The 26,381-nt window shown below is 40.7% G+C and overlaps 1 protein-coding gene across 14 annotated transcripts in view; it reads left to right on the top strand.

Annotated features, from left to right (window-relative positions):
• CPEB3 (cytoplasmic polyadenylation element binding protein 3) overlaps nt 1-26,381 on the top strand; it is a 244,676-nt gene that overhangs the window by 196,939 nt on the left and 21,356 nt on the right. For all 14 annotated transcript variants that reach the window (XM_034931096.3, XM_008950688.3, XM_034931100.2 and 11 more), the window contains 2 exons: nt 2,351-2,465; nt 12,788-12,969. In XM_034931096.3, coding sequence (XP_034786987.1) covers nt 2,351-2,465; nt 12,788-12,969 — 297 coding nt within the window. The remainder of the gene's footprint in view (nt 1-2,350; nt 2,466-12,787; nt 12,970-26,381) is intronic.

The following is a 26,381-nucleotide window of genomic DNA, read 5'->3' as shown; positions in this document are numbered from 1 at the left end:
GGTGGAGCGAATGTCTACATGTGAACAGTATTGTAAACAGGTCCAAGTTTTCAGGGTCTGGGGAAGAAATGGAGATTTTGTGATTTTGTGTCTTCTGGCTAACTGGTGAGGGCAACAGTGTCATAAAAGGCGAAAAGTGGCCGGGCACAGTGGCTCGCTCCCGTAATCCCAGCACTTTGGGAGGCCGAGGTGGGCGGATCCCTTGAGGTCAAGAGTTTGAGACCACCCTGGCCAACATGGCGAAGCCCCGTCTCTGCTAAAAATACAAAAATTACCCAGGTGTGGTGGCAGGTGCCGGTAATTCCAACTACTCAGGAGGCTGAGGCACGAGAATCACTTGAACCCAGGAGACGGAGGTTGCAGTGAGCAGAGATCATGCCACTGTACTCCAGCCTGGGCAATAAAGCAACACTCTGTCTCAAATAATAATAATAAAGGCAAAAAGTTAGGTGAGGGTGAAATTTGTAGCAATCTTAAAGAATGTGTAGACTGGCCAGGCGCGGTGGCTCGTGCCTATAATCCTAACACTTTGGGAGACTGAAGTGGGTAGATCCCCTCAGGTCAAGAGTTTGAGACCAGCTGGCCAACATGGTGAAACCTTGTCTCTACTAAAAATACAAAAATTAACCGGGCATGATGGCGGGCACCTGTAATCCCAGTTACTTGGGAGGCCAAGGCAAGAGAATTCTCTTGAACCTGGGGGGTGGAGGTTGCATGAGCTGAGATTGTGCCACTTCACTCCAGCCTGGGCAAAAAGGGGAAACTCCATCTCCAAAAAAAAAAAAAAAGTGTAGACTGTTTCTAACTGAGCAATTCCAGTTTTAAAGTTAATTCAAAATGTTTTGAAAGTATAATTGCCACAGGTGCTACCTTTCAAGTGGAAGTACTCCTGGGTATAAGCCAAGCCACATAAGAAATTATCACATATGTTTCTTCGCATTAAGTATTGATTTCTGAGCAAGGGGGAAATGAACAATTCCGTTAATACTAAGGAAATGAAAAGTCAACTTTTTTGTTTTCTATCTTAGTCATTCATTGGTGGAGGGGAGGGGGAATGGCATGTTCCTTGAGGACAGATACCAGGTTCCCTTTCTGCACCCAGCCCGCTTCTCAGAGCATATTGGCTACCTGCGTAACTGGTTGGTTTTGAGACCGTGCAAAATTTGCCTTCTGGTGTGGGAGGATGTTTTTGTGTTTTTGTTTTGTTTAAGCTATTCTTTGATAATATGTTTTAAGGTTTTGTATATAAAACCATGTACATAAAGGCTCATGTTTTAAGGTTAAAATTCTAAAGAAATACCTTATTTTTTGCTTGTGATAAAATAGTACAAACTATGGGCACTAAGTCAGAGTCCCAGTTAAGAAAAATGACCAAATAGAAATATGCCATAAAGATTTCTTTTTCTGCTTTTAAAAAAATTTACTGAAACTTTGAAGCTTGCCTTTATTTAACCAGCCTCATTTGTCAAAATCAGATAAATCCAAAAGAGGTAATTCTCTCTCTTTTTTTTTTTTCCTGAGACAGTCTTGCTCTGTCACCAGGCTGCAGTGCAGTGGCGTGATCTCGGCTCACTGCAACCTCTACCTGCTGGGTTCAAGCGATTCTCATGCCTCAGCCTCCTGAGTAGCTGGGACTACAGGCGTGAGCCACTACACCCAGCTAATTTTTGTATTTTCAGTAGAGACAGGGTTTCACCATGTTGGCCAGGCTGATCTCGAACTCCTGACCTTAAGGGATCCACCTGCCTCAGCCTCCCAAAGTGCTGGAATTACAGGTGTGAGCCACCATGCCCAGCCAGAGAGTACTCTTTGTGCTTTATTGTTATCTTTGGTAATTCTATGCTAACTTGCTGCATGTTCGTCTGTATTAAATCATATTGCTGAAAGATATGTTTGAATTTTGGAGGGTGATGAGAATTAAAAAGTCAGACATGGAGAATTTTTAGAAAATACTCCTGATGTACTTTAGATGAACTCTTAAAACAAAGTGGTGTACTGTGACACGTTGTAAACAGTCTCTATCATGTGTTAAGATGAATCTGATTCAAAATGCAGACTCTGTCTCTAAAAGCCTGCCTTAAAATAAAAAAACCACAGGCAGAGGTGGTTTCTGATGGTTTCATGGTATATGTCATATGTCTAGAGTGCTGAGTACAGTACCTATAAGTAGATTCCCCAAGAGTTCTATTGAAAGGTACTTAATGCAGATTACGTTAACTAATTAACTGGATTTTGTTTGGGTCATGTTCATTGTGAAATGCACAAATCAGTGGGTTTGTCTTTAGTCATCTTATTCTCATTTGGGGTTGATGGAAATGAAGTAAGGACCAAGTAAACGACTTTTTTTCAGGTGCAAATTCGACCATGGAACCTAAGTGACAGTGACTTTGTAATGGATGGTTCTCAGCCTTTGGACCCCAGAAAAACTATCTTTGTTGGGGGAGTTCCACGACCCCTTCGAGCTGGTGAGTGGAAATAGTAATACCACAACAACAAAACCAACAACAACAAAATCCCCAATGCCTTTAGTCTTAAATATTTTCCAGGTTTCCAATCAGCTATACATAGTCTCCAAAAAGAAGGCTGTCATCATTTTCACTGAGCTTTTTCAGGATTAAAGGTTTTCTCCCAAAATGCTCTATTTTGTTATGGTGCAAAAGTGAATTTCATTAAACAGTTATGTTGACAAAATGAATTCTATTTAGTGTTTTCCTATTTAATCGCTTATATAAAAAATAATAACACATTTGGCAATGTGCATTCTTATGCCAGTCAGCATTGTTATGTATGACAGAAATCTTTTTTAAAGCTTCCCTGTTGGTTTTTTTTTTAAGTTCCTTTCCAGTGATGAAATAATTGTGCTGCTGGATTTGAGCAGAATCATAATTGACTGGAGAGTTTTAAGTGTTTTTGAACTGATGGCTTCAATACATATTTAAATCCAAAGACAAATCCAATCAGCTGTACATCAGCCTCCTAATAACCAGTATTAATGCCAGTGGAGTATAACAAAATTATTTCTAAGATCTAAGTTTTTGAAGCACTTAGAATAATTAAGTTTATTTTTTTAAAGTAAGACAAAAAAAGTTACTGTTGCCACTGTGAAAGTACATTTCTTTTGTGTTATTTATATGCACATAGACTTAGTTCTACCTAAAATTAAAACAAAAAGCAGAGATCATTAAAATCATGTTGTGAAATGGAATTATAAAATGTAACCTAACGTTATTTAGCTGTATTACTTTCAAAACTTAATTCTGAAAGTTCCTCAACATTTGTAACATATTTATCCAAATCCCAACTCCAGCCTACACCTAAAAGATAACTTTAGACCTATATAAAGACATTCATAATTTCATTTTGAAGGACTTTTAAACATATTTGTTCTGATTGGGTCTTATTTTCTTCATTCAAATGGAAAACTGTCAAATGAAAGATAGAAAGCAAAACAGCAGAGATGCTCCCCTTTTATCTGCAGTCGGAGAATAAAGTCTAAGAAGGGCTAATTCAAACGTGAAAAGCATTATGAGATGGGGGCAAATGCAGCCCTTTGTAAACTGTGCTTTAAAAAAAATGGTGGAGGTGTTGTGAAATATTTCTGACTTTTTCTAACTAGTGTTATATTTAGGAGTGGAGAGGGACAGAAATCCTTTTCCTTATTTTACAAATGGACAATCATTGCTAGTATTCTAGCTATTCCTTTTGCAACTAACTGCAAGCACAAATTAGTTTTTTTGTTTGTTTGTTTGAGATGGAGTCTCGCTCTGTTGCCCAGGCTGGAGTGCAGTGGCACGATCTCGGCTCACTGCAACCTCCGCCTCCTGGGTTCAAGTGATTCTCCAGCCTCAGTCCCCCAAGTAGTTGGGACTACAGGTGTGTGCCACCACACCTGGCTAATTTTTGTATTTCTAGTAGAAACAGGGTTTTGCCATGTTGGCCAGGTTGGTCTCGAACTCCTGACCTCAGGTGATCCACCCACCTCAGCCTCCCAAAGTAGTTGGGATTACAGGCGTGAGCCACCACGCCCAGCCACAAATTAGTTTTTATGTTCTAGCCCCTTTCCTTTTTTTCCTAGATAGGAATCTGAAAAAATATTCTGAAAAAGCCCTATAGTTATAAAAATAACAGAATTGGCTGTAACTTCTTATGTCTATCTAAGTCACAGACATACAAGTTTATACATTAAACTTCAATTTGTATTATTCACTCTTTATTCTTCCTGTTTTAATGATTTGGAAGGATAGGTAAGGGCCTATGTATCATTTTTCTTCTGTAAATCCTGTGAAGATACCTTTTCCAAAAGGTTGCTGTATGATCACACCAACACTGCAAGAAGTGAACCCCTGGGCGTGAAATTATATTCTTTAACATTTGGTATCTGCAAGATGCCACAAATTCTAGGATTAAACAAGAATTATATTTAGTTGTCTAGTAAGAAATGGGATTTTGTGTTCCCTGACTAGATACTATATTATACCTTTCATAATTTGAAGTTCCTTTTTTTTTTGAGACGGAGTCTCGCTCTGTCACCTGGGCTGGAGTGCAATGGCCCGATCTCAGCTCACTGCAACCTCCACCTCCCGGGTTCAAGAGATTCTCCTGCCTCAGCTTCACGAGTTTTTGGGACTACAGGCGCACGCCACCATGCCCGGCTGTTTTGTGTTTTTGGTAGAGACAGTGTTTCACCATGTTGGCCAGGCTGGTCTCAAACTCCTGACCTCATGATTCGCCCGCCTCGGCCTCCCAAAGTGCTGGGATTACAGGTGTGAGCCACCGTGCCCAGCCGAAGTTCTCTTTTTTTTCAACTAAGCTAAAATTTTTTGTTTTAAAATGTTTTGTTTTTATAGTTATGTGGATAGTAATCTAAAATCACTTGAATTATTGATAGGGTTCCTCCCATGCCAACACTTCCCTTAAGCATAGCTAGTTTCTAGGTGGCAAAGTAATCTATATTATTGTCTTAGAATTTTACCATTCATCCCAAGACTTCTAGTTTAGAGGGCCATGTTATCAAGACAAAAAGTTAACATCTGCAACTTTTATCTATAATCCTAGGAATTGGGTTTCTTTGAAACACACTGAGCTTTGGGAACTGATGTATACCTTGGAATAGAAGACGTTTTTTAAAGGAATTCATTGTGACTTTGCTAGACAAGCTGAAGTTGAATACAGTACAGTTCACTTGAATGATAAACATTTATTGAGCATCTACTGTATTACTGGCACTGAGAAAATATGTGTCATGCAAAACTGAATATCCCACTATCATGTTAAAGAGGTAATCATTTACAGAGAGTCAAAAGATTTCAGAAGAAAACAAATGTGTTTATAGAATGTGAACTCAGAATTAACTGGAGACCAGATTATATTCTTTAACATGATTTTCAAATTTGATTTTGAAATGCTTTAGAGCATTTTTTATTATTTCCAAGGGATATTCTAGTTATGGAATTTTGGAAAGTCTAAAACTATTTTAAGCATTTTATGTAGACTGATCCTGGACTAGATATGGGTGTCCCTACTCAACAGGTGTGATTTTAGATGTCCAGGTGGATTTTTACCTTATTCAGGGCCAAAAAGTATCCCTTAATATGTCACAGTGACTAAAATGTTATCACTGAAGTGTTATTCCTTTGGATCTTGTGAGTTTTTTTTTTAATCTTTGATATTTCCTCATTGTAAGACAAGGACCAATATCACTGATAGTTATTCTGAATACAGGCCTTATCCCTTTAAACAGAAATATACAAACACCTCTAAAGAAAAAAGGCAACCTATTTTAAGCAGTATTGTCCTGAGTTTCTGGTTCTTTGATAAACCTTCTTTTTAAAAACTCAGGTTGGACCAGCCTGAGCAACATGGTGAAACCCTGTCTCTACAATAAATACAAAAATTAGCCAGGCATGATGGCACACGCCTGTAGTCCCAGCTACTTGGGGGGCTGAGGCAGGAGAATCACTTGAGCCCAGGGAGCTCGGGGCTGCAGTGAGCTGAGATTGCATCAGTGCACTCCAGCCTGGGTGACAGTAAGACCTTATCTCAAAAAAAAAAAAAAAAAAAAAAAAAATTAGGTTGGAAAAAAATCACAGTCCTAGAAAGGAAAAGAAAAGCAAAGCTGAAAATGGGAAAATATCAGTGGAAAATTTAGATGAGCTTACTCATTGCCTGATTGTGGGTTTTTCTATGTCAAATAATACACATTATTACTGTCTCTTCCTTTCATCATTCCCATCGGTGACAATAGCAAACCAACAATGGTTTGCCTGAAGTCTCCTGGTGTTTATCAGATCTTGTTTTCTTTCTACTCCCCACCTCACCCTACCCTCACGTTAGGAAAGCCTGTAAGTAGACTCACCGTGCCACCATGTGGCTAAAGCTCGCATATTCTTTAGAGTCAGTACAGGGTAATGGGCAGTTTGATTCTCCTCCTGCTGCCACCTGGAAGTACAACACGTTGCCACTCTGCTTCATTCACGTAATGTGAATCTCCATACAGAAATAGCCCTGTTGCATATCTCTGTGGCATTAGGACCTCTCCAGAATGCATATCTCTTCACTCTGACAGAAAATAAGTGCCAGACTTGGGGGTTATGATATCACCAGGAAAAAGTAGAGAGTGAGGTATGTGGTCTCTGTACTCTTCCCCAGTTGATTAACATGAGTATTCCTCTGATCCCAAATTTCTTGGTTTTGGCATCTGATGGAAGGACTGCCCCAGTGACCAAGCTTTTGGATCCATTCATTCCCAACCTTGATCAGGCTGGAAAAACTTTCAGTCTTTCTCATTAGAAGCATATGAACTGTTCTTGACTTCATGACTTCCTTAGGCCCTGCAAACAGATCAATCTTGAGAGAGTGCTCATCTGAATCCCCACAACCTACTGTTTTCTCGTTCATCTTTTGGTTCTGTCTTTCCTAACAATTGCTGTGATAATTCCTTCCTTTCTTTTTTTCCCCTACCAATATTCTGGGATGAATCCTGAAATTTCTTTCTCTGCCTTCCCCACCTGCCCTGACTGTTGTGAGGATGGTTTTTCTGTGGGAGGTAAAAATTTGTGAAGTAAATATTCAGAGATATATGGCATATATCTAGAGAACATATATCCTGAATTTTTCTAAGATCATTTATTTCAGACATTTTATATAAACATTTGATAGTTCACATGTATTAGAAACCATATCCTGATTTGTGATTTAGGAAACAAGAGTATATTATAACCCTATCCTTTATTGTTGTTTTATGATATGGTTGCAGGCAGAAACCATCCTGTATCAAGTTTTTCAACAGTAGAAGCTTTTTCACCATGTCCTAAGTTCAGTATGGGTTGTCCCGGATAAACTCCAGATTTGGCATACTGACTTGATTAACTGTATTACCTTTAGGGATAAGGGTTTTCCTAATGTTAGTATGTGTTTGTGTCCTCCCTCTGCACCAAAAGCAAACCCTCATCCAAAGCTGATGTCAAACTTTGCCATATCAGTGGCAGGCTGTGTGATATTAGCATAAAACCAAAATAACACTGCAATGAATTGATACTTATAGAGCATAAAACCAGGCCAACTTAAATGTTAAGCAGAGATTCACAGGGTGGGAGAGGGGCAAGAACCCTGGACAAAACTAAACATTTGAATACCACTCTGTCCTCAGCAGTGTGCCCAGAGCTCTCATGGATGTTTAATTCTCACAATGACCCTGTGAGATTGTAAGTGGTAGACTGCGCTTTCGAGATGATGAAGCAGAGTTCAGATAGAGTAATTGGTCTTTCTCAGGTCGAAAGAAAGATACTTTATTAAGCTGAGATCTGAGATGTTGTCTCAGTAACAGTAGTAACAGTCTACTTGGTACCAGTGCACTCTGTCTGATTTAATTCATTGTTCATACCATCTATTTGAAAATATTCTTAACTTCCCAACATATCTGATGCAGAGCAGAAGCTTATGAGCACATTTCTTCCACTTGAAGTGTGTGAATTGCCCTTGAACCAACTTGACAATTGTGGTAAACCTAGAAAGTCCTCATCAAGTTTAATCTTCCTTTCTTTCAGAAGTCAAGACCTCTTTGATATCTTAAGGTGCCCTATGCCTCTTGCCTATCTGTTTTGTCCTTATTTCCAAAGAGAAGAAATATGGATTGTAGATTCGCAGTTTAGAATCTGTAGAGACGAATGTGTTATTTTCCTCTGGAATCCTCATTTCTACTCTATCTCATTTGGCTGTCCAGTATCTCAGACTCACATGTTGCCTTAGCTGGCTTTGAAATGTATTATAATTAAATGATATAAATAGGGCCCTAAGGTGAAGCAGGGCCGGGAGGAGTCATCATGGGTTTCCTCTCTGGTGAACTAAAGACCCTTTCACATCTTTGTAAAGAATCAGGAGCAGGCCAAGCACGGTGGCTCACGCCTGTAATCCCAGCACTTTGGGAGGCCAAGGCAGGTGGATTACCTGATGTCAGGAGTTCAAGACCAGCCTGGCCAATATGGCAAAACCCCATCTCTACTAAAAATATAAAAATGAGTTGGGCGTGGTGACTGCACTCCTATAATCCCAGCTACTTGGGAGGCGGAGGCAGGAGAATCGCTTGAACCCTGGAGGCGGAGGTTGCAGTGAGCCGAGATCGTGTCACTGCACTCCAGCCTGAGCGATAGAGCGAGATTCCATCTCAAAAAAAGAAAAAGAAAAAAGGAAAAAGAATCAGGAGCAAATCCAAGGAACCATAATTGAAGCTTATATTCAGATTCAGAGATGTAGTCATCACAATCCAAAGGAATCCATGGGGATGCTATGCTCCATATTGCTGCAGTATTCTAGTTTGCCCCTCCAGTCTGTGGCACAGTGACGCTCATCACAAGAGCCAGCATGTGGATTAGACTCATTGTGTTGCTGCTACCGTGGAAGTTGTTCATGAGACAACTTAAGTTGTCTTAGGATCACAGAGCATCTTGTCCAAAGTATGGTATACCCTTGAACCATAGCTATTAGACCTGCCATCTTCCCACCATGACGAGACAGACCCATGAGCACTGTCTGGATGGGAAAGAAAATAAAAAGTAGTTTGGAAAGTCTCGACTTCCTCGTGGACTATATACCTATTTTCACCTCTGTGTGAACTCTGGATTCCTTCGCCTCTATGCCCTGCTCTGCTACCCTCATTTTCCTCAGGTTAAATGTTAAGAACATCCTCCTGGGAGCTACTTTGTCTCTGCCCTCTGCAGAGGATGGTTTCAAATGAGGACTAGAAATTCTGTTTAGTACTTAAATGAGTTCATTTAAGTATGCTTAATGAAGTATGCTGAATGAAGACTCACTGGTTGAGCAAAAGACCAAATATGAACAGCAGTTGTTTGACTATTGTTTACTTCCCTTCAAGGGTGGTCATAGTATTAGACTTTCTGTAGTTAAAATACAGATGAGGCCGGGCGCGGTGGCTCACGCCTGTAATCTCAGCACTTTGGGAGGCCGAGGCAGGCGGATCATGAGGTCAGGAGATCGAGACCATCCTGACTAACACGGTGAAACCCAGTCTCTACTAAAAATACAAAAAATTAGCCAGGCGTGGTGGCGGGCGCCTGTAGTCCCAGCTGCTCGGGAGGCTGAGGCAGAAGAATGGTGTAAACCCAGGAGGCAGAGCTTGCAGTGAGCCAAGATTGCACCACTGCACTCCAGCCTGGGCAACAGAGTGAGACTCCGTCTCAAAAATAAGTAAATAAATAAATAAATAATAAAATACAGATGAGGGTAGAGAGGGAGATGGGAAATTTTCATACTCTTCTCCCAAAAACCTCTTCTTAAGTCACCTTGGTTTCTTCTAGCTTCTCAACAAATTGCCCTTCACTTAAGTGAGACCTAATCAACTCAAATGTCTGCAGACTTTTTGGTGGCCAAAAAAGCAACTACATATAAGTTCATAAATGGAAATTATTTATTTATAATTAGTTGTCATAAGAGCATAAGCAGATGAGGGTTTCTGTTTCCTATCAAAAGTACTTAACTGCCAGCAACATCAGTCACGATCTAATCCTTGGAATGTGCAGATGATTTCAAGCAGATAGATTCACAAAGTAATGGAATGTTTGTGCTTCTCTGGCATCATCAGGAGATCCTGAAGATTTTTTTTTTTTTTTTTTTGAGACAGAGTCTTGCTCTTTCGCCTGTGCTGGAGTGCAGTGGCGTGATCTCGGCTCACTGCAAGGTCCAGCTCCCAGGTTCATGCCATTCTCTTGCCTCAGCCTCCCGGCATCTGCCACCACGCCCGGCTAATTTTTTGTATTTTTAGTAGAGACGGGGTTTCACCGTGTTAGCCAGGATGGTCTCCATCTCCTGACCTCAAGATCCGCCCACCTTGGCCTCCCAAAGTGCTGGGATTATAGGCGTGAGCCACCGTGCCCGGCGATCCTGAAGATTTTCTGGAGACCACTGTGGTGTAGAAAAATCTGTGGTTACAGTAACTCTCCTGCTTAGCTGGAGTTTCAAGCTTACCACTCATGTGCCTTCTTTCTAAATCAGGCACTTTATTGAGTCCTTCCTATAGTGGAAGACAAGTGCCATTCAATTCCTTGCCAGCATTCTTTTCCTGGCCATTCACCAGGCTTAGAGATTGTTCCCTCTCTTATTTCACTACAGAGGAAGCCTTGTCTTTTGAAAATTAGTATTTAATTTACAGGGTCCTGAGGTTACTTATTTCATTAAACCCATTCAACCAATAAGGGAAATTCATTAATGACTGCAATTAACAATTAATTTTGCCTTCAGTTTCTTGGTCTCTGTTACTGCAGTAACATTAGCCATATGAGGAGATTCTCAAACCATCAGAGGTTGTTGGGATGAAGTATAAGGACCTCTAATATTCAGGGTTATGCACACAATTCCTGTTACATTGTTTGAGTGAATGTGATTCCTGGATCCTGCCCCAAGACTGCAGTCAGCATCAACTTGGCTTTAACGGACAATTCTCCCTTGGCTGATATGGCTTAGTAATTCTGACCATAGTGGTATAATTGAGATAACTTTTTGCTGCTCTGTCTTTAATAGCACTTACTCTTAGGCTTACTTATTACTAGCTTATTTTCTCACCTTCTGAAAATTACTAGTTGGTTGTAGGTTGTCCTTCCTATTAAAAATAGGCACTTAGAAAACAGTCACCAATAGGCAATCTGGTATGTAAAGAACTTTTGGAGAAGTGTAAACGTAGCCTCTCTGATGTAGCAACACAGTTTTTCTTACTGCCTCAGCAGTTTCATAGTACAGAAACCAGTAATGCTTGGCTTTCCTTTTGTTCATAGACATCTAGTGGAGTTCTTATACTATTCAGCCCTTCACCCTTTGTACATTCTGCAGAACTCTTCTCCTAGAAGAGAAGAGTTGTGCTGCTCTCCATCTCCCCAGATACTGATTCCTGTGGAGATCTACTATGTGATGATCTTTGCACATTGGCTGTGGCCCAGGTCATTGTCTGTCTTCCCTGTCTTCTCCTTTCCAAATACCATATATAGGTGTTGAAACAGGTTCTTGGGTCACTTCCCAGGGGTAGTGCTGAGTCTTTTGGACTTATATTATGTGAGTAGCCTAAAAGGAATGGTCATACCTGGAGAACGTGCTGTCCACTATCAAGTAAACAATTACCTTCAGACAATCTGGTATGCCGGTAAGTGCTACATGTTTTTCTAATGGTACCTTTATTGTTTTGTAACTATACCAATATAAAGGCATACTTAGGCCAGGCATGGTGGCTCATGCCTGTAATCCCAGCACTTTGGGAGGCCAAGGCTGGAGGATCACTTGAGGTCAGGAGTTCAAGACCAGCCTGGCCAACATGGTGAAACCCCATCTCTACTAAAAATACAAAAAATTAGCCAAGTGTGGTGGTGCATGCCTGTAATCCCAGCTACTCGGGAGGCTGAGGCAGGAGAATCACTTGAACCGGGGAGGTTGTAGTGAGCTGAGATCACACCACTGCACTCCAGCCTGGGCAACAGAGCGAGACTCTGTCTCAGTAAACAAACAAACAAACAAACAAACAAAGGCATATTTAGAAGAAATGTGACAAGGAGTACAGGCCAGACCTCTGGATCTGTAGCAAGGTACAACATGGGTATGTTTTTACTATTTGTGTGGCACCTTAGTGCTCTGTGGTAGGTTGTAAGTGCTCAGTAAATGTTTATTGTGGCTATTATCATTACTAGTATTATTTAGAATTCAATGGGAAAGGGTAGTATGGAGAGTTCACAGTTGGGTTAGAATATACTCTAAAATCTTTATTTTTTTAAATTGTGGAGATTTACTTTAAGGCTATAAACAAATTGTCTCTAGTTAAAACAAGCAGTTAGTTAATCCTTTCTATAGCTTAGTCCTAATATAGTAGTGTGACACTAGTAATTGCTTTTAGTCTTAGAGGTTAGTAAGTAGGACTGTTTCTTATTAACTTGTTAGGGCAGCATGAAATGCCTTGCCTACCCAGGGTGCATTCCATTGGACTAAGCAATTACAAATTAGAACAGGATTACTGGTAGTTCATTTCTTCTATACTAATGCTAAAGTTCTGATTATATAAATTCTTGTGTGTATGTTGTAAATTCCTAATTTTTTTTCCATTTTATTTCAAAACACCCAGTGAGGACCTTCCCTACTTGAGTTGTAAGACTGGTGTGGACATTCTTCATGATACTTAACATGGGTTTTCCTTTTCTTAATTACATTGCATGATCTCTAAATAATTCTTCCTTCTCCTGGGCAAGAGTACCTCCCAGATATTTATACACATCCATGTTTTGTTTTTTTTTTTTTGCAGTTGAACTGGCAATGATCATGGACCGTTTGTATGGTGGTGTCTGCTATGCTGGCATTGATACGGACCCAGAGCTGAAGTACCCCAAAGGTGCTGGCCGCGTGGCATTCTCCAATCAGCAGAGTTACATTGCAGCCATCAGCGCTCGTTTTGTGCAGCTTCAGCACAATGACATTGACAAACGGGTAAGCACCTACTTAGGGTGAAACTGCTATGGGAGAGAAAAGAAGTTTGTTATGTAGTTTCCTGGGAAGAAAGGCACCTTATGATCATAAGTGACCAGCTCTACCTTGCATGGCATTAGTCCATGAATCCATCTAGGCTGCCTGAAAAAGAGAGCACTGTTGATATTTAAGGCATTAAGGAATCTTCTGCCTCACCCATCCCCAGAGTGATGTTACACTTATGAAAATAATCCTGCAAAATTTAGCATACCAAACTAGTGCTGTTCAGAAGATGACACTGACAGTATGTTAGCAGAGGTGGAGAGCTAGTGACCTGCTTGACCTACACAGTGCTCTTAAACAACAAAGAAACTTAGATTAACATTTAAACATTCAGGAGTATGTATGAGATGTTGAACTTCTGGTTTGAAAATTGCCAAATGACCGGGCGCGGTGGCTCACACCTGTAATCCCAGCACTCTGGGAGGCCGAGGCGGGTGGATCATGAATCAGGAGATCGAGACCAAACCATCCTGGCTAACACGGTGAAACCCCGTCTCTACTAAAAGTACAAAAAAAATTAGCTGGGAGTAGTGGCAGACACCTGTAGTCCCAGCTACTCAGGAGGCTGAGGCAGGAGAATGGCGTGAACCTGGGAGGTGGAGCTTGGAGTGAGCCGAGATCGTGCTACTGCACTCCAGCCTGGGCGACAGAGCGAGGCTCCGTCTAAAAAAAAAAAAGAAAATTGCAAGATCATACATTGTGGCAATCATTGGAGTCAAATAGCTGCTTTTCCCTTCAGTCTCCTCTTCAACTCATTCTGTTTCTCCTGCTTCCACCATATATGCATATGCCTTACCTGCCACACTGTTCATTGGTGTTACCTGCCTGCCCTCTAGAGACATTAAGAGTGCTACCTCTGATGTAAAGAGGGGGCATGAAGTAGAGTTTTAGGCAGTTGGTGTACTTAATAGTTTTGCAGATTGGCATGAGTTTAAATTCCTTGAATCCCAGCTTTGCCACTGTTTGGAATCTTAGGGGTATGGAAGGCAGTAAGAGCCAATCTGGACCCTGTATTAATAAATGAAAAGAGCATGTAGGAGAATAGCACCAAGCCTTTTTTTTTTTTTTTTTTGAGACGGAGTCTTGCTCAGTCACCCAGGCTGGAGTGCAGTGGCGCAATCTTGGCTCACTGCAACCTCTGCCTCCTGGGTTCACGCCATTCTCCTGCCTCAGCCTCCCGAGTAACTGGGACTACAGACGCCCGCCATGATGCCCAGCTAATTTTTTTTTTTTTGTATTTTTAGTAGAGACGGGGTTTCACCATGTTAGCCAGGATGGTCTCGATCTCCTGACCTCGTGATCCACCCGCCTCGGCCTCCCAAAGTGCTGGGATTACAGGCGTGAGCCACCGCGCCTGGCCGAGCACCAAGTCTTGAACACCTGCCTGTGCAACTGTGCAGTGACTATTAATTCTTCTAGTAAAGAATGTTCTTGGGGCATCACTGGACTATAATTAATAAAGTAGTAAATCTGTTCTATATGAAGTTTCACTTAATATCCTCTACAGTCAACTTTGACTAATTTTGTGTAGCAGGCAAGTTTCTTAGGTAAAAATTTTAACTGGTGATGGATTTTTCATATTCAGGATTATATTTTGTTAAGACATGTATCTGATCAAAAACTACAAGAGCCAGGGCTTAGAATAAATATTCTATTTGCTACTTCACTGAGCTTCTTAAGAGTAAGTGGTAGTGGTTTGGTTTTTAATTAAAATGAATAAAATAATTTAGAATTTTGAAACATTCTTTAAATTCATGGAGATTCAAAAGTGTAATAAAGATTCAACTCCATTCCTGGTTTTTAAGTACCCATAGCAATCTGAGCATGGGTACCAAACTGAACTCCATGCGTTTTTAAGTATCCATAGCAATCTGAGCATGCCCTTTTGTAACTGTAAACCCCCACAAGACTGTAAGCTCCACAAAGATGGGCATGCTGTCTCATTCTCTGCCTGATCTCCAGTATTTACCCATTGCTCGATTTAGTCATTGATGCTTGATAAACCTTTGTTGAATTAACACATGGTGCTACTTGGAGGGTTCTTTTAACTTCTGCTGCTGTTGCTGGTAGACGTGCTTGTGCCTGTACATTTGCAAGTGAGTCATGTACCAGATTCCATTACATCGAGACCTCTATCGCAACCATCACTGGCGAACCTAGGCAATGAACTTAACCTGAAGAGCTTTGGGTTCTTATTTATATGGAAGTAGCTTTCTTTTTTCTCCTCTAAAGCCAGAACTAGTGACTGTACAGGAAGTAGGTCCTGGAAACAATAAAACCTGGAGGAGGCCTCCATTTCCCCATGTTTCTACCTTCCCTTTGCCTCCATTCTACGGACCTCCTGGCCTATTTCTTAGTAGAGGGAGATATGCTTGCCCCAGGGATTTATAGTAGTCATTGAGCCCCTGTAAGAATCATAATAAATTCAGATATATTTGTTTTGTTGCCTACCGCTATTCTCACAGCTACTGCGAGGCTCAGGCCCTCAGTATTTCTTCCCACAAGATTAGAACTAAGTTAAAAAGGAGAGAAATGCCTTTGCTTTTGTTAGCATGATTGTAGAACATGCTATGAAAATGTGTTTGGAACATCAGACTTCTCAGGGCTCAGGAAAGCCATTGACTTTTCTGCTTGCTATAATTGGGTTAACCATATACTGTTTATATCTCAGAGTAGTCCTTGGTAAACATTTAAGGTAGCAGCCAGTTGTAGTGGAAAGAGTAGGGAATTTGGAGCAAGAACAGATTCCAATACATTTAAACCTTTGCTGCTTCAATCAGTCACTGTCAAGTCCGAGCAAGTTACTTAAGGCCAGAAGCCTCAGGTCCTCATCTGTAACTCCTTCCTGGGGATGGTCTGAAGATTAAATGAAATTTTACTTCTCTTAAGGCAGGTCAAAAGGTATTTAACCAGCAAGTATTCATCTTGCTACAAATGTACTTAATATTTATTTTTGTTAATATTATATAGCTTGAGTTTTAAAAGTTGCTCTGTTGAAGAAGTAGCCAAAAGGTACACTGGTTAGTGAAAACAGCACTGGTCCCCAGTCAGATGGCCTGGGTCTAGATCTGGTCTTGTTCTCCTTGGGGTTATATGACCTTGGGCGGGTCACTTAAATTCTGAGCTTCGGTGTACAGTGAAGGCAATAGTAATAGCCTTGGGCATCCCATGAGATTGGTGAGAAGCCTGGAAGAGAGATTATTCAAGAAAGCAGTATGTACACTGTGTATGTGTATGGTGGGACTGTTGCAGTGGGCACAAGGATGCTACTTCCATGTGATATTGGAAAAGGACCCAACAGTTTCTTCAGTGCCCTGGGGTGAGAGTCATCTGAGTGGGAATACTGGAAGTCATTGAAAGTGGCAAAGTCCCTACTCTCCCTTTTTCCCCTCAGGGACCAGCTCCATCTTCTTCGTTTGCCCTGACCAATATGGAGATCTTTTCCCCTCCCCTTCACTCCCCTCCCCTCTCCTCCCATTTTCTTCCCCTCCTCTCCCCTCCCTTCTCCTCCCATCCTCTCTCCTCCTCTCCCGTTTTCTTCCCTTTTCTTCTCTTTTTGTGACAGGGTCTCACCCTGTCACCCAGGCTGGAGTGCAGCTTCAACCTCCTGGGCTCAAGTGATTTTCCCACCTCAACCACTCCAATAGCTGGGATCACAGGTGCATACCACCATGCATGGCTAATTTTTTTGTATTTTTGGTAGAAATAAGGTTTCACCATATTGCCCAGGCTGGGCTCAAATTCCTGGGCTTAAGTGATCTACCTGCCTCAGCCTCCCAAAGTGCTGGAATTACAGGCTTGAACCACTGTGCTCGGCCCAACATCCTTTCTTTAATATGAGAGACGCAAGCCAACTTCCATCTTGAGTTGCGCTCTTTTTCACTGTTCATCTGTGAACATTACATTCCCTTCCCCCGAACTGTTACTCTGTCCCCTTCATTTTCTTCTTGCTTAGAATATAGCCAGTAGTACTTTATTTTATTGCCTCTGGCATTTTGAGCTTCTGTTAAGTACACCTTTCATAGGTACATTTTTAGGTTCATTCATGGTTTTATTTTTATTCATCTTTCTCCTAAAGCTTACATTTAAGCTTTCCAGAGAGCTCCCATTTCATATAAGCACTTTTTTATTTCCTTAGCTAATGCCCTTTTTCTTTTTCAGAAAAAATGATCATCCATGATTGTCTACAGAGAATTTCTATCACTAGGCAAACCTTGTTTCCTGAATAACCTCTCCAAGTTTTTAGTAGTAGTCTCATATCTCATAGAAAGGTTCTGAAACTTGCAGTGCTAAAAGTCAGGAGCACATGTCCACCTGTGTAAACAGTCCCTTTTCCTTGCTATTACAGATTCCAAGGTGCCACAGTCATTTCCTTCCTCCCTCCCTTCTTCCTTCCTTCCTCTTCCTTCCTTTTCCTTCCCCCTTTCCTCCTCCTCCTTTCTTCTCTTTCTTTCCACCTCCTCCTCTTTCTCCCCTCCTCCTCCTCTTTCTCCTTCTTTTTCTTCCTTCCTCCTTCTTCTTCCTTCTTCTACTTTGAGACCTTTATTTACTTTCCCATATCAACAAACATGAGTAGGCCAGGCACAGTGGCTCATGTGTATAATCCCAGCATTTTGGGAGGCCAAAGTGGGAGGAGTGCTTGAGCCCCGAAGTTCGAGAGCAACCTGGGCAACATACGGAGACCCCATCTCTACACACACAGATTTTTTTTAAATTAGCCAAGTATGGTGGCACATGCCTGTGTGATTCCAGCTATAGGGAGAGGCTGAGGAGGGAGGATTGCTTGAGCCCAAGAGGTCAAAGCTACAATGAGCTTTGATCATGCCACGGTACTCCAGCCTGGGCAACAGAACAAGACCTTGTCTCAAAAAAATAATAATAATAAATCATGGATTATTATGTGATGATTATGTAGTGGCTAAGTCTTATATCTCCTCAGGAAAATACAGTACTATTGAGTGCTGTGGACTCTATAGAGAACTTCAGTCTTTGGTCATAGCATTCATCTCCTTCCTTCTGATGGGAGCCCAGAGTTGGCTTTAAACCAATACCTTGACTATTTTAAGTAGCATCAACCTTTATTACCTTTTTACTCAAAGCATCTCCTTTGCTGTCTGCATCATTATAAATATAGATGCAGTGAATTTTTAAAACTAGAGATGGCATTTAAGGGTCACTTACTTGCTGTTTGCAGCCCTTATCCCTTAAGGAGAGTGGGAGGGGGTCACCTGCAGGGCAGCAATGCCTGACCATCAAGTGAGACAATTCATTAAGTGTTGGAACAATGAAAGCAGTAGGGCCATATGAGGTGTATCCCCTCAGGTTGCAACTTTCTTGTATACAGTGTGGAAGGTACATGAAGAAGAAATTAACTGGTATATCTCCTTTATCTCTTTTGTATCCAACCAACTTTTTCCAAAAAAGATATCTCTTTTGAGAGTTTATATGTTTATTATTGTTGCTGTTGATCTTTGGCGAAGCTTTTATATGGAGTGTTTCATGGGAGAAATACAAGCTTTATAGATTTGATTTCTTCTCACCATCTTAGAGACTTTTTGGCTTGCTTATGAATAGAAAATATGTCAGTAGGCAACATTTATATTATTTAATTTATCTTTGTTATCCTGTAGATTTGGTACTTTTATCTCTGCTGTCATTTCACTCATCCATAATCTCATGGTCTTTAAGGAAGAGGTGTTTTTGTTGTTGTTTGTAACAGCTTTATTGAGCTGTTTTATGCTATTCACATAGCATACAATTCACCCAGTTAAAGTGTACAATTACATGTTTTTTAGTATATTTACATAATTGTGTAGCCATCACAATCAGTTTTAGAACACAGAGGTATTTTTTTAATCATCCCGTATTTCATGTCTTAAGAAACATAGAGGTGTTTTAATGTACAGCCTTTAAGTCTGCAATAAGAAGATCAACTGCATAATAACAATAGTGGAATGGTGGTAGGGGATACACTTTATTCTCTGTAATTATTCAGCTCATAATATAGAGAGGATCCTACTTATTTAACCTGTGCTCTTCAAAGTTACAGGAACAAAGTAGCCCAGGCTCTTGGGGGAAACTTCTGAACCCTGCTATTACTGTGATTAGAGTCCCTCTTGTTGGAGTAAGTTGATAAATCTACACATCAGCAACGTTTTGCTGTGGCATGTCCAGCCACGGGAGGACTAAGAGAAGTGGAAGAGGCTTCTTCTACTAGGAGTTCCTCACAGAGCTGCTATGATCTTAATTCTGTCACTTTTGCTCAGGAGTGTGAATGGAAGTGCTTGGCACACAGCAGGCACTCACTAATGTGCAGAATCAAGTAGGAGGATATATAGGAGGGTAAGGACTGGAAGCAGCCATGGAGGCCTGGATACTAGACATCTAGAGTCATCTCTCACCTGGACATCTAGCATATCTTCCCCTATGGCTCCCCAGTTCACTTTTATCCCATCTCCAAGTCATTTTTTACACAGCAACGAGAGCGAGCTTTTTATACTCATAATTTAATCATGTCTTTTCACTCCTTTAAACCTTTTGATAATGTTCCACTGCCCTTGGGATAAAGGTCAAAGTCCTTAAAATTGCCTAAATGACCCTTCATGTACTATGTACTTCTGCCTTACCACTCACTTCTCCCTTCCTTATCTTGAGCCAGCCACATCTGGCCTTTTCCCCTATTTCTCAGGGTCATTATACATACGTTGCCTGGCTAATACCCACTTTTCCTTCAGGTCTCAGCTGAATTGTGATATTTTTAAGAATCCTTTCTTCATTGGAGCTTATACGTCCCCAATAGATTGTTGTCATAATACATGTCTACCATTTATTTGTAGCATTAAATGCCAGTATAATGAAATAATGCTTTGTTTAGTGTCCATCTACTCTGTTAGATGATACAAATTCAGGAGGGTAATAACTGTCTTTCAGTGTAACTGAAAGACACTGAAAGAACTAGTGGACACACATTAATTATTTTTGAATTAATGCGTGAATGAGTTATTATAGTGAATGAATGATGATTGAGAGGTGACCCAAGAGGCCAGACACAGTGGCTCATGCCTGTAATCCCAGAACTTTGGAAGGCTGAGCTGGGAGGACTGCTTGAGGCCAGGAGTTTGAGACCAGCCTGGGCAATGTAGCGAGATCTCATTCTCTTTAAAAAAACCATTTTTTTAATTAAAAAAAAAAAAAAAGTTAAAAAGAGAGGTGGCCCAGATGGGAAGACCTTTTAAACCATTCTTTCACATATCCAACTGTCCACCAGAGAGCACTTTGCACAGCTTTCTTTTTCTACTTAGTTAAGGACACTCTAAAGAAATTTAGATTTCGCTGTTCAGAATATCAAAAGTGTTTTTTGGCACTTATAATACACCCAAGTTGGACTTAATTTTAGGCATGACCTGGTCCAACCCTCTTTGTTTTGCACACAGGAGAATCTAAGAGAGGTTTGGAAACTTTCTCAAGATCCTTGACAATTGAGGGCAGAGCTGTCTTTTTTGGACGCCCTTCCTGAGCCTTGCTGCTCATCCAGGGGCTTGCACCTATAATCGTAATGTTTTGGGAGGCTGAGGTAGGAGGATAGCTTGAGGCCAGGAGTTCAGCTTGAGGCCAGGTGTTCAAGACCAGCCTGGGCAACATAACAAGACCCTCATCTCGCCAAAAAAAAATTTTTTTTTTAAATTAGCCAGGTGTGGTGACACATGCCAGTAGTCCTAGCTACTCGGGAGGCTGAGGCAGGAGGATCTATTAAGCCCAGGAGCTTGAGGCTACAGTGAGCTATGACTGCACCACTGAACTCCAACCTGGGTTTCGCCACGTTGGCCAGGCTGATCTCAAACTCCTAACCCTAGGTGATCCACCCACCTTGGCCTCCCAAAGTGCTGGGATTATAGGCATGAGTCTCTGTGCCTGGCCTCTGAAACATTTTGTTGTAAATGACACAGATAGGGCCAGGCGCACTGGCTCACACCTGTAATCCCAGAACTTTGGGAGGCCAAGGTGGAAGGATCACTTGAGGCCAGGAGTTCAAGACCAGCCTGGACAATATAGTGAGGCCCAGTCTCTACAAAAAATAAAAAAAATTAGCGGTGCATAGTGGGCACATGCCTATAGTCACAGCTACCCGGGAGACTGGGATGGGAGGATTCCTTGAGCCCAGGAGTTTGAGGCTGCAGTGAGCTACGATTGTACCTGCCTGGGTGACACAGTGAGACCCTATCTCAAAAAAAAAAAAAAAAAAAAAAGACAGAGATTCATGCCTTAGTTTTTACTTCTAAGGAAAAAAGTCATTAGCATCTTGAAATAAATAAATAAAGGCTTACCTTATGGCTCATGTTTACTAGTTATTGGCTGATTGGTAATTTGTCCCTGTGTTGACAATGTCAATGTTGTATGATACTCAGCACATAATTCTCAGCATTTCTTCTGCCTCCGCATACTTGAGGTGTATGTTACACTCGTGCGTAACAGAGGCTCCCTAGAACTCTAATAGAGTGGGGCAGTCACAGGCATGATCATTAGTATGTAAGTGGGGGATACATCCCATACTCAACTCTGTCCCCACCTCCTAGAGAACCATTGCTGTAGTTAAACAAAACAAAACAAACAAACAAAAAAAAGTACTGGCTTAGGAATTCAGAGATCTGGGTCTATTCCTAGCTTTTTCCAATCATGGTATGATCTTGGGCAAACTGCTTAACCTTTAGAGGCTTGATTTCATTATCCTGAGGTAATAAGAACACCAGCCTAACTACCTCACACTTTATTGCGCAGATAAACCATGACAGTTGAAGAAATGCTCTGGGAAGTTACTAGGCTGAACAGGCAGATGTTGATTTGTATTATTGCTGAGCCTGGCCTATTTAAATTGTGCTATGGCCTAATCATACGTCCAAAGGCTAATTGTTGGCTCTTTTTTTTTTCCTTTTAAAGTATTTATTCAGTTCCATTAAGTATCCTTGATATAAGGAAAATGAAATAGTTGAAGTTGATACTTTAAAAAAGGTTAACATAGGTGCCAATCTGTCAACATTCTGGTTGGATGTTAGTCAAGACATGCATGTAAAGACTTAAGTTCCTTTTATAGATGTAGACAACTGGGTATGTTTTTTCATTTAAAGGATCGAAGGCTTTTTTCATTTCAGTCTTGAAAGTGGTATTTTTACCAGTATCTTTTCGATACTGAAAAGATTTTGAACCTGAAATGAAATACAGGTTAGGATTAAATTTTGCTTATATTCCTTTGAATGGTGTTTCTATAAAAAACTGAGTTTAAAGTATTTAAACACAATAAGAGCCAAAGATGGCACCTGTACACATTCTTTCTGTTCTAGTGGTATTTTTAGAAGTGATGCCAAATGAACTCTTAAGATGTAAAAGCTTTGCTAAATCCAGTTTTTTAAATGTAATGGAAATCTAGGTCATTTACATATGAAAGATTTTTTGTAGTATGAAAATGAGATCATTGAAAATGGGTAATTCTTTTATGTGGCTGGTTTTGTATTGTCTACTCTGTGTGGTCATGAGAAAAAAAATTTTTTTTTTTTTTGAGATGGAGTCTTACTCTGTTGCCCAGGCTGGAGTGCAGTGGTGCGATCTTGGCTCACTGCAACCTCTGCTGCCTGGGTTCAAGCGATTCTCTTGCCTCAGCCTCCCGAGTAGCTGGGATTACAGGCGCCTGCCACCGTGCCCAGCTAATTTTTTTTTGTAGTTTTTAGTAGAGATGGGGTTTCACCATCTTGGCCAGGCTGGTCTTGAACTCCTGACCTCGTGATCCACCTGCCTCTGCCTCCCAAAGTGCTGGGATTACAGGTGTGAGCCACCGCTCCCGGACAGTCATGAGAAAATTTTTAAAGTGTAGAATCAGTTGAATATCCCTTAGCCTAGCAAAAACATATGACTTGATAGATATGAAAAATTTGTTTATAAAAATCTGGGGCAATTCCTGCTGCCCCCCAACACAACCATTGTCTAGCTCAGCTTGGTCATGTTGTCCGCTAGAAATTTGTAAATCAGATCTTTACAACTTTAAATGCATCATGCAGTAGACATTGGTTATAGTTTCCCAATACATCCCATAGAAATATTTTTACTAGTAGAAAGGATACTAGACTAGAATCAGCCAATCTGGGGTTTTAGTCTTGACTGTATCACTTATTATATAGCTTGAAGGAAGTGTGTGTGTGTGTGTGTGTGTGTGTAAATGAAAGTGTTTTTGAAAACTGTAAAGCACTCTGTCAGTATACGATAGCACTGATAACACATTATGTCAAACCATGGATGACTAATATTTGAACTCTTCTGGAAGATGCTTATTAAAAACAATCTAATTGGAATTTCAGGTGATAAAGGGAGTTAAATATTTCAGGCAAAATCGGGGTAAAGTTGGTTGATTATTTGAGTTTTTTTTTTTTTTTTAAACCTGTCACTGACTTGAAGCTTATATATGAGTTTTTTATTTTTATTTTTATTTTTGTTGTTGCTCTTGTTGTTTTGAGATGGAATCTCATTTTGTTGTCCAGGCTGGAGTACAGTGGCACAATCTTGGCTCACTGCAATCTCCACCTCCTGGGTTCAAGTGATTCTCCCACCTCAGCCTCCGGAGTAGCTGGGATTACAGGCACCCACCACCAAGCCCAGCTAATTTTTGTATTTTTAATGGAGACAGGGTTTCTCCATGTTGACCAGGCTGTCCTTGAACTCCTGACCCCAGGTAATCCACCCTCCTAGGCCTCCCAAAGTGCTGGGATTACAGGTGTGAGCCACTGTGCCCGGCCATATCTGAATTTTTTAAACAGAGGAAGAGATCTCAGAAGGCAGGTCTTCTCTACCCATAATTCTAGGGAAAAAGTCCCTACAATTAGTTCCTCTATGTTTCTTAAACTATGCTCCATAAAACATGAGTCTCCTGGGATTTTATTATCTATTTTATTTTAAAAATTTTGCTGAGTCAAATGAGTTTGGAAATGCTTGTTTAAAGAAAGGCTGGTTTATTCTATGACATATTATAATCTTTCATATACTAATCTTCATTGTGAAGACCCAAGAAGGAGGCAATATGCAGTTTTTCACAAATTTGTTTCGATCATGGAAAAATGTGTCATTTCTTGGAAATAATGTTTTAGAGAACCCAGTTGAGAAAAACACTGTGTTTGCAGCTTCTTTCCTTCTTTCATGCTCAAATTCAGAAGCTTAATAAGCAGTTGATTGTTTTTCCCTTTCTCTTAGTCCCTTTTTTTCCAAATATGTCCCATCTACCATGTATTTTATATCTACAGAGGGTTTCGGACAGGGCAAGGAAATAGCAACTGCATGTCCATGTAGTAGTGGGGCATTGACATTGTGGTTGATATTCCCTTTAGTATTTGTAATTCTTTATCTTTTGATTATTTGAGATTATCTGTCATATCTAAAATGTCTCCATATAAGAAGGAAAAATCGTTGTTGAAATCAGTATACCATTGACAAAGTGTTCCCGTGACTCTATTTTAGCTTCATGTTGGGAACCAGAGCGACTTTTAGTTTGCCAATTTTGGACTTTCTAATACTTTTTATTTAAAGAACATTGTAGCTGGCACAGTGGCTCATGCCTGTAATCCCAGCACTTTGGGAGGCCAAGGCGGGTGGATCATTTGAGGTCAGGAGTTCGAGACCAGCCTGGCCAACATGGTGAAACCTCATCTCTACTAAAAGTACAAACATTAGCTGGACGGTAGTGGTACGTGCCTATAATGCTAACTACTCAGGAGGCTACGGCAGGAGAATCACTTGAGCCTGGGAAGCGGAGGTTGCAGTGAGCCGAGATCACACCATTGCACTCCAGCCTGCGTGACAGAGTGAGACCCTGTCTCAAAAAAGGCATTTTGATAGCTAAGCACAAAATATTTGCTTTGAGTAGCATGTTCTTTAGAATAGTCAATTTTTTATTTAATGACCTTTTATCCATTGTACCATTCTTTGCAAGTACCTTAAGTACTTAATATATTTAATCTCTTTTTTTCTCTCTGTGTTTAGTTGACACATGTTGGGCATTTACTAGACTACCAAAGGCTGTATATTTTTAGCCTACACGAAGATTAATATGACCCATATTTCCATTAGGAACCATACTAACAGAAATGCTGATAATACTGTACTTTGTTCCTGACCACAGCAGGAATATATACAATGACTCAATAGCAAAAGAAGTAAGGATGAGATGACCTGTTCTCAGACTATTTCTACTCCTATCCTTAGTTGGGATTCATACAACCCAGCCTTTATCTTGCTGCTCTTAGTGGTCCCTGCCTGACCTGGCTTGAAAGCTTCCTAGCTGTGTCTATAGCTATGTTTGACTTGACCCTAGAGGAAACAACACTCAGAAGTGAGTTCAAGTATCATCTGAACTAATCCTACCTGGGCTTATTTTGAAGTACTGGGAGTCTCAGAGCCCTTGACTAGAAATAGTTTTTTAAAGGGAGTTTGGGTTATCTAAAGGAAGGTAAAGATCTTTGAATGGAATAGAACCTTTTGTCCAGGCTCTCCTTCCACGTCCTGACTTCTGACTCTCCTGTCCTCCTCTGTTCTTTCATGTCTCCTCCCTTGGACTTGTGATCATTTTTAATATGAAAACTCTTTACAGTGATTTAAATATTCATCTTTCCTGCTCATAGTTGAGTGTGGAGGTTGTTTATGAGATAAAGAATTGGAAAAAAGTCCATTGCCTTTTTTCTAAATACTTATCTCAGTAGAACATTCAGATTCAACTCTAGAAGTCAGGTGTTAGAAGTAAGTTAGCAGTCTTTTGGTGAGTGCTTATTCCTACTTGTTGAAACCCCTCATAGGCTAGGGGAAACAGAGGCCCATGAGGTTGTGTTATAGCCAGGGTGCTCTGCATCTCTATACCCTGAGGGGGTGATACCTTGATAGTTACGCATTTCACATTTTTAACGATTTTCTTGCCCTTTGTTCACCATATGACACTAGCACTTGGTTTTGGACTGATTTATACCCATACCTCCAGCCCCATTTCCAAGCAGCATAGCAGGAAACCAGACTGTGCCAGATACTGTCAGCCCACCCCTCTGTGTTTCATGAAAACATTATCTTAAGGCTAAACAGAGCAACCCTCATAGAACTCTTTGCACTCCATAAACATATGGCAGAGGCATTGACACAGAAGCCCTGCTATGGGAAAATAAGTAAGTTCTTAAACTGTGGGAAGGGCACAAAGGTAATTTTAAAATCTTTCATAACCCTAGCACTTGAGAATGTGAAAAATGGTAAGTCTCATCCTTTGTAAGGTAAAAACAAAATAAAATCCCAACTGTTTCCCCTCTGATTTTTAAAAATCTACCCTAGATTGCTTCTAAAATTAATAACTGTGGATT

This window comes from Pan paniscus, chromosome 8 (genome assembly GCF_029289425.2).
Source record: "Pan paniscus chromosome 8, NHGRI_mPanPan1-v2.0_pri, whole genome shotgun sequence".
NCBI classification, from domain to species: domain Eukaryota; kingdom Metazoa; phylum Chordata; class Mammalia; order Primates; family Hominidae; genus Pan; species Pan paniscus.
Note: the sequence above shows the minus strand (reverse complement) of the source record. Positions and strands in the feature narration are given on the sequence as shown.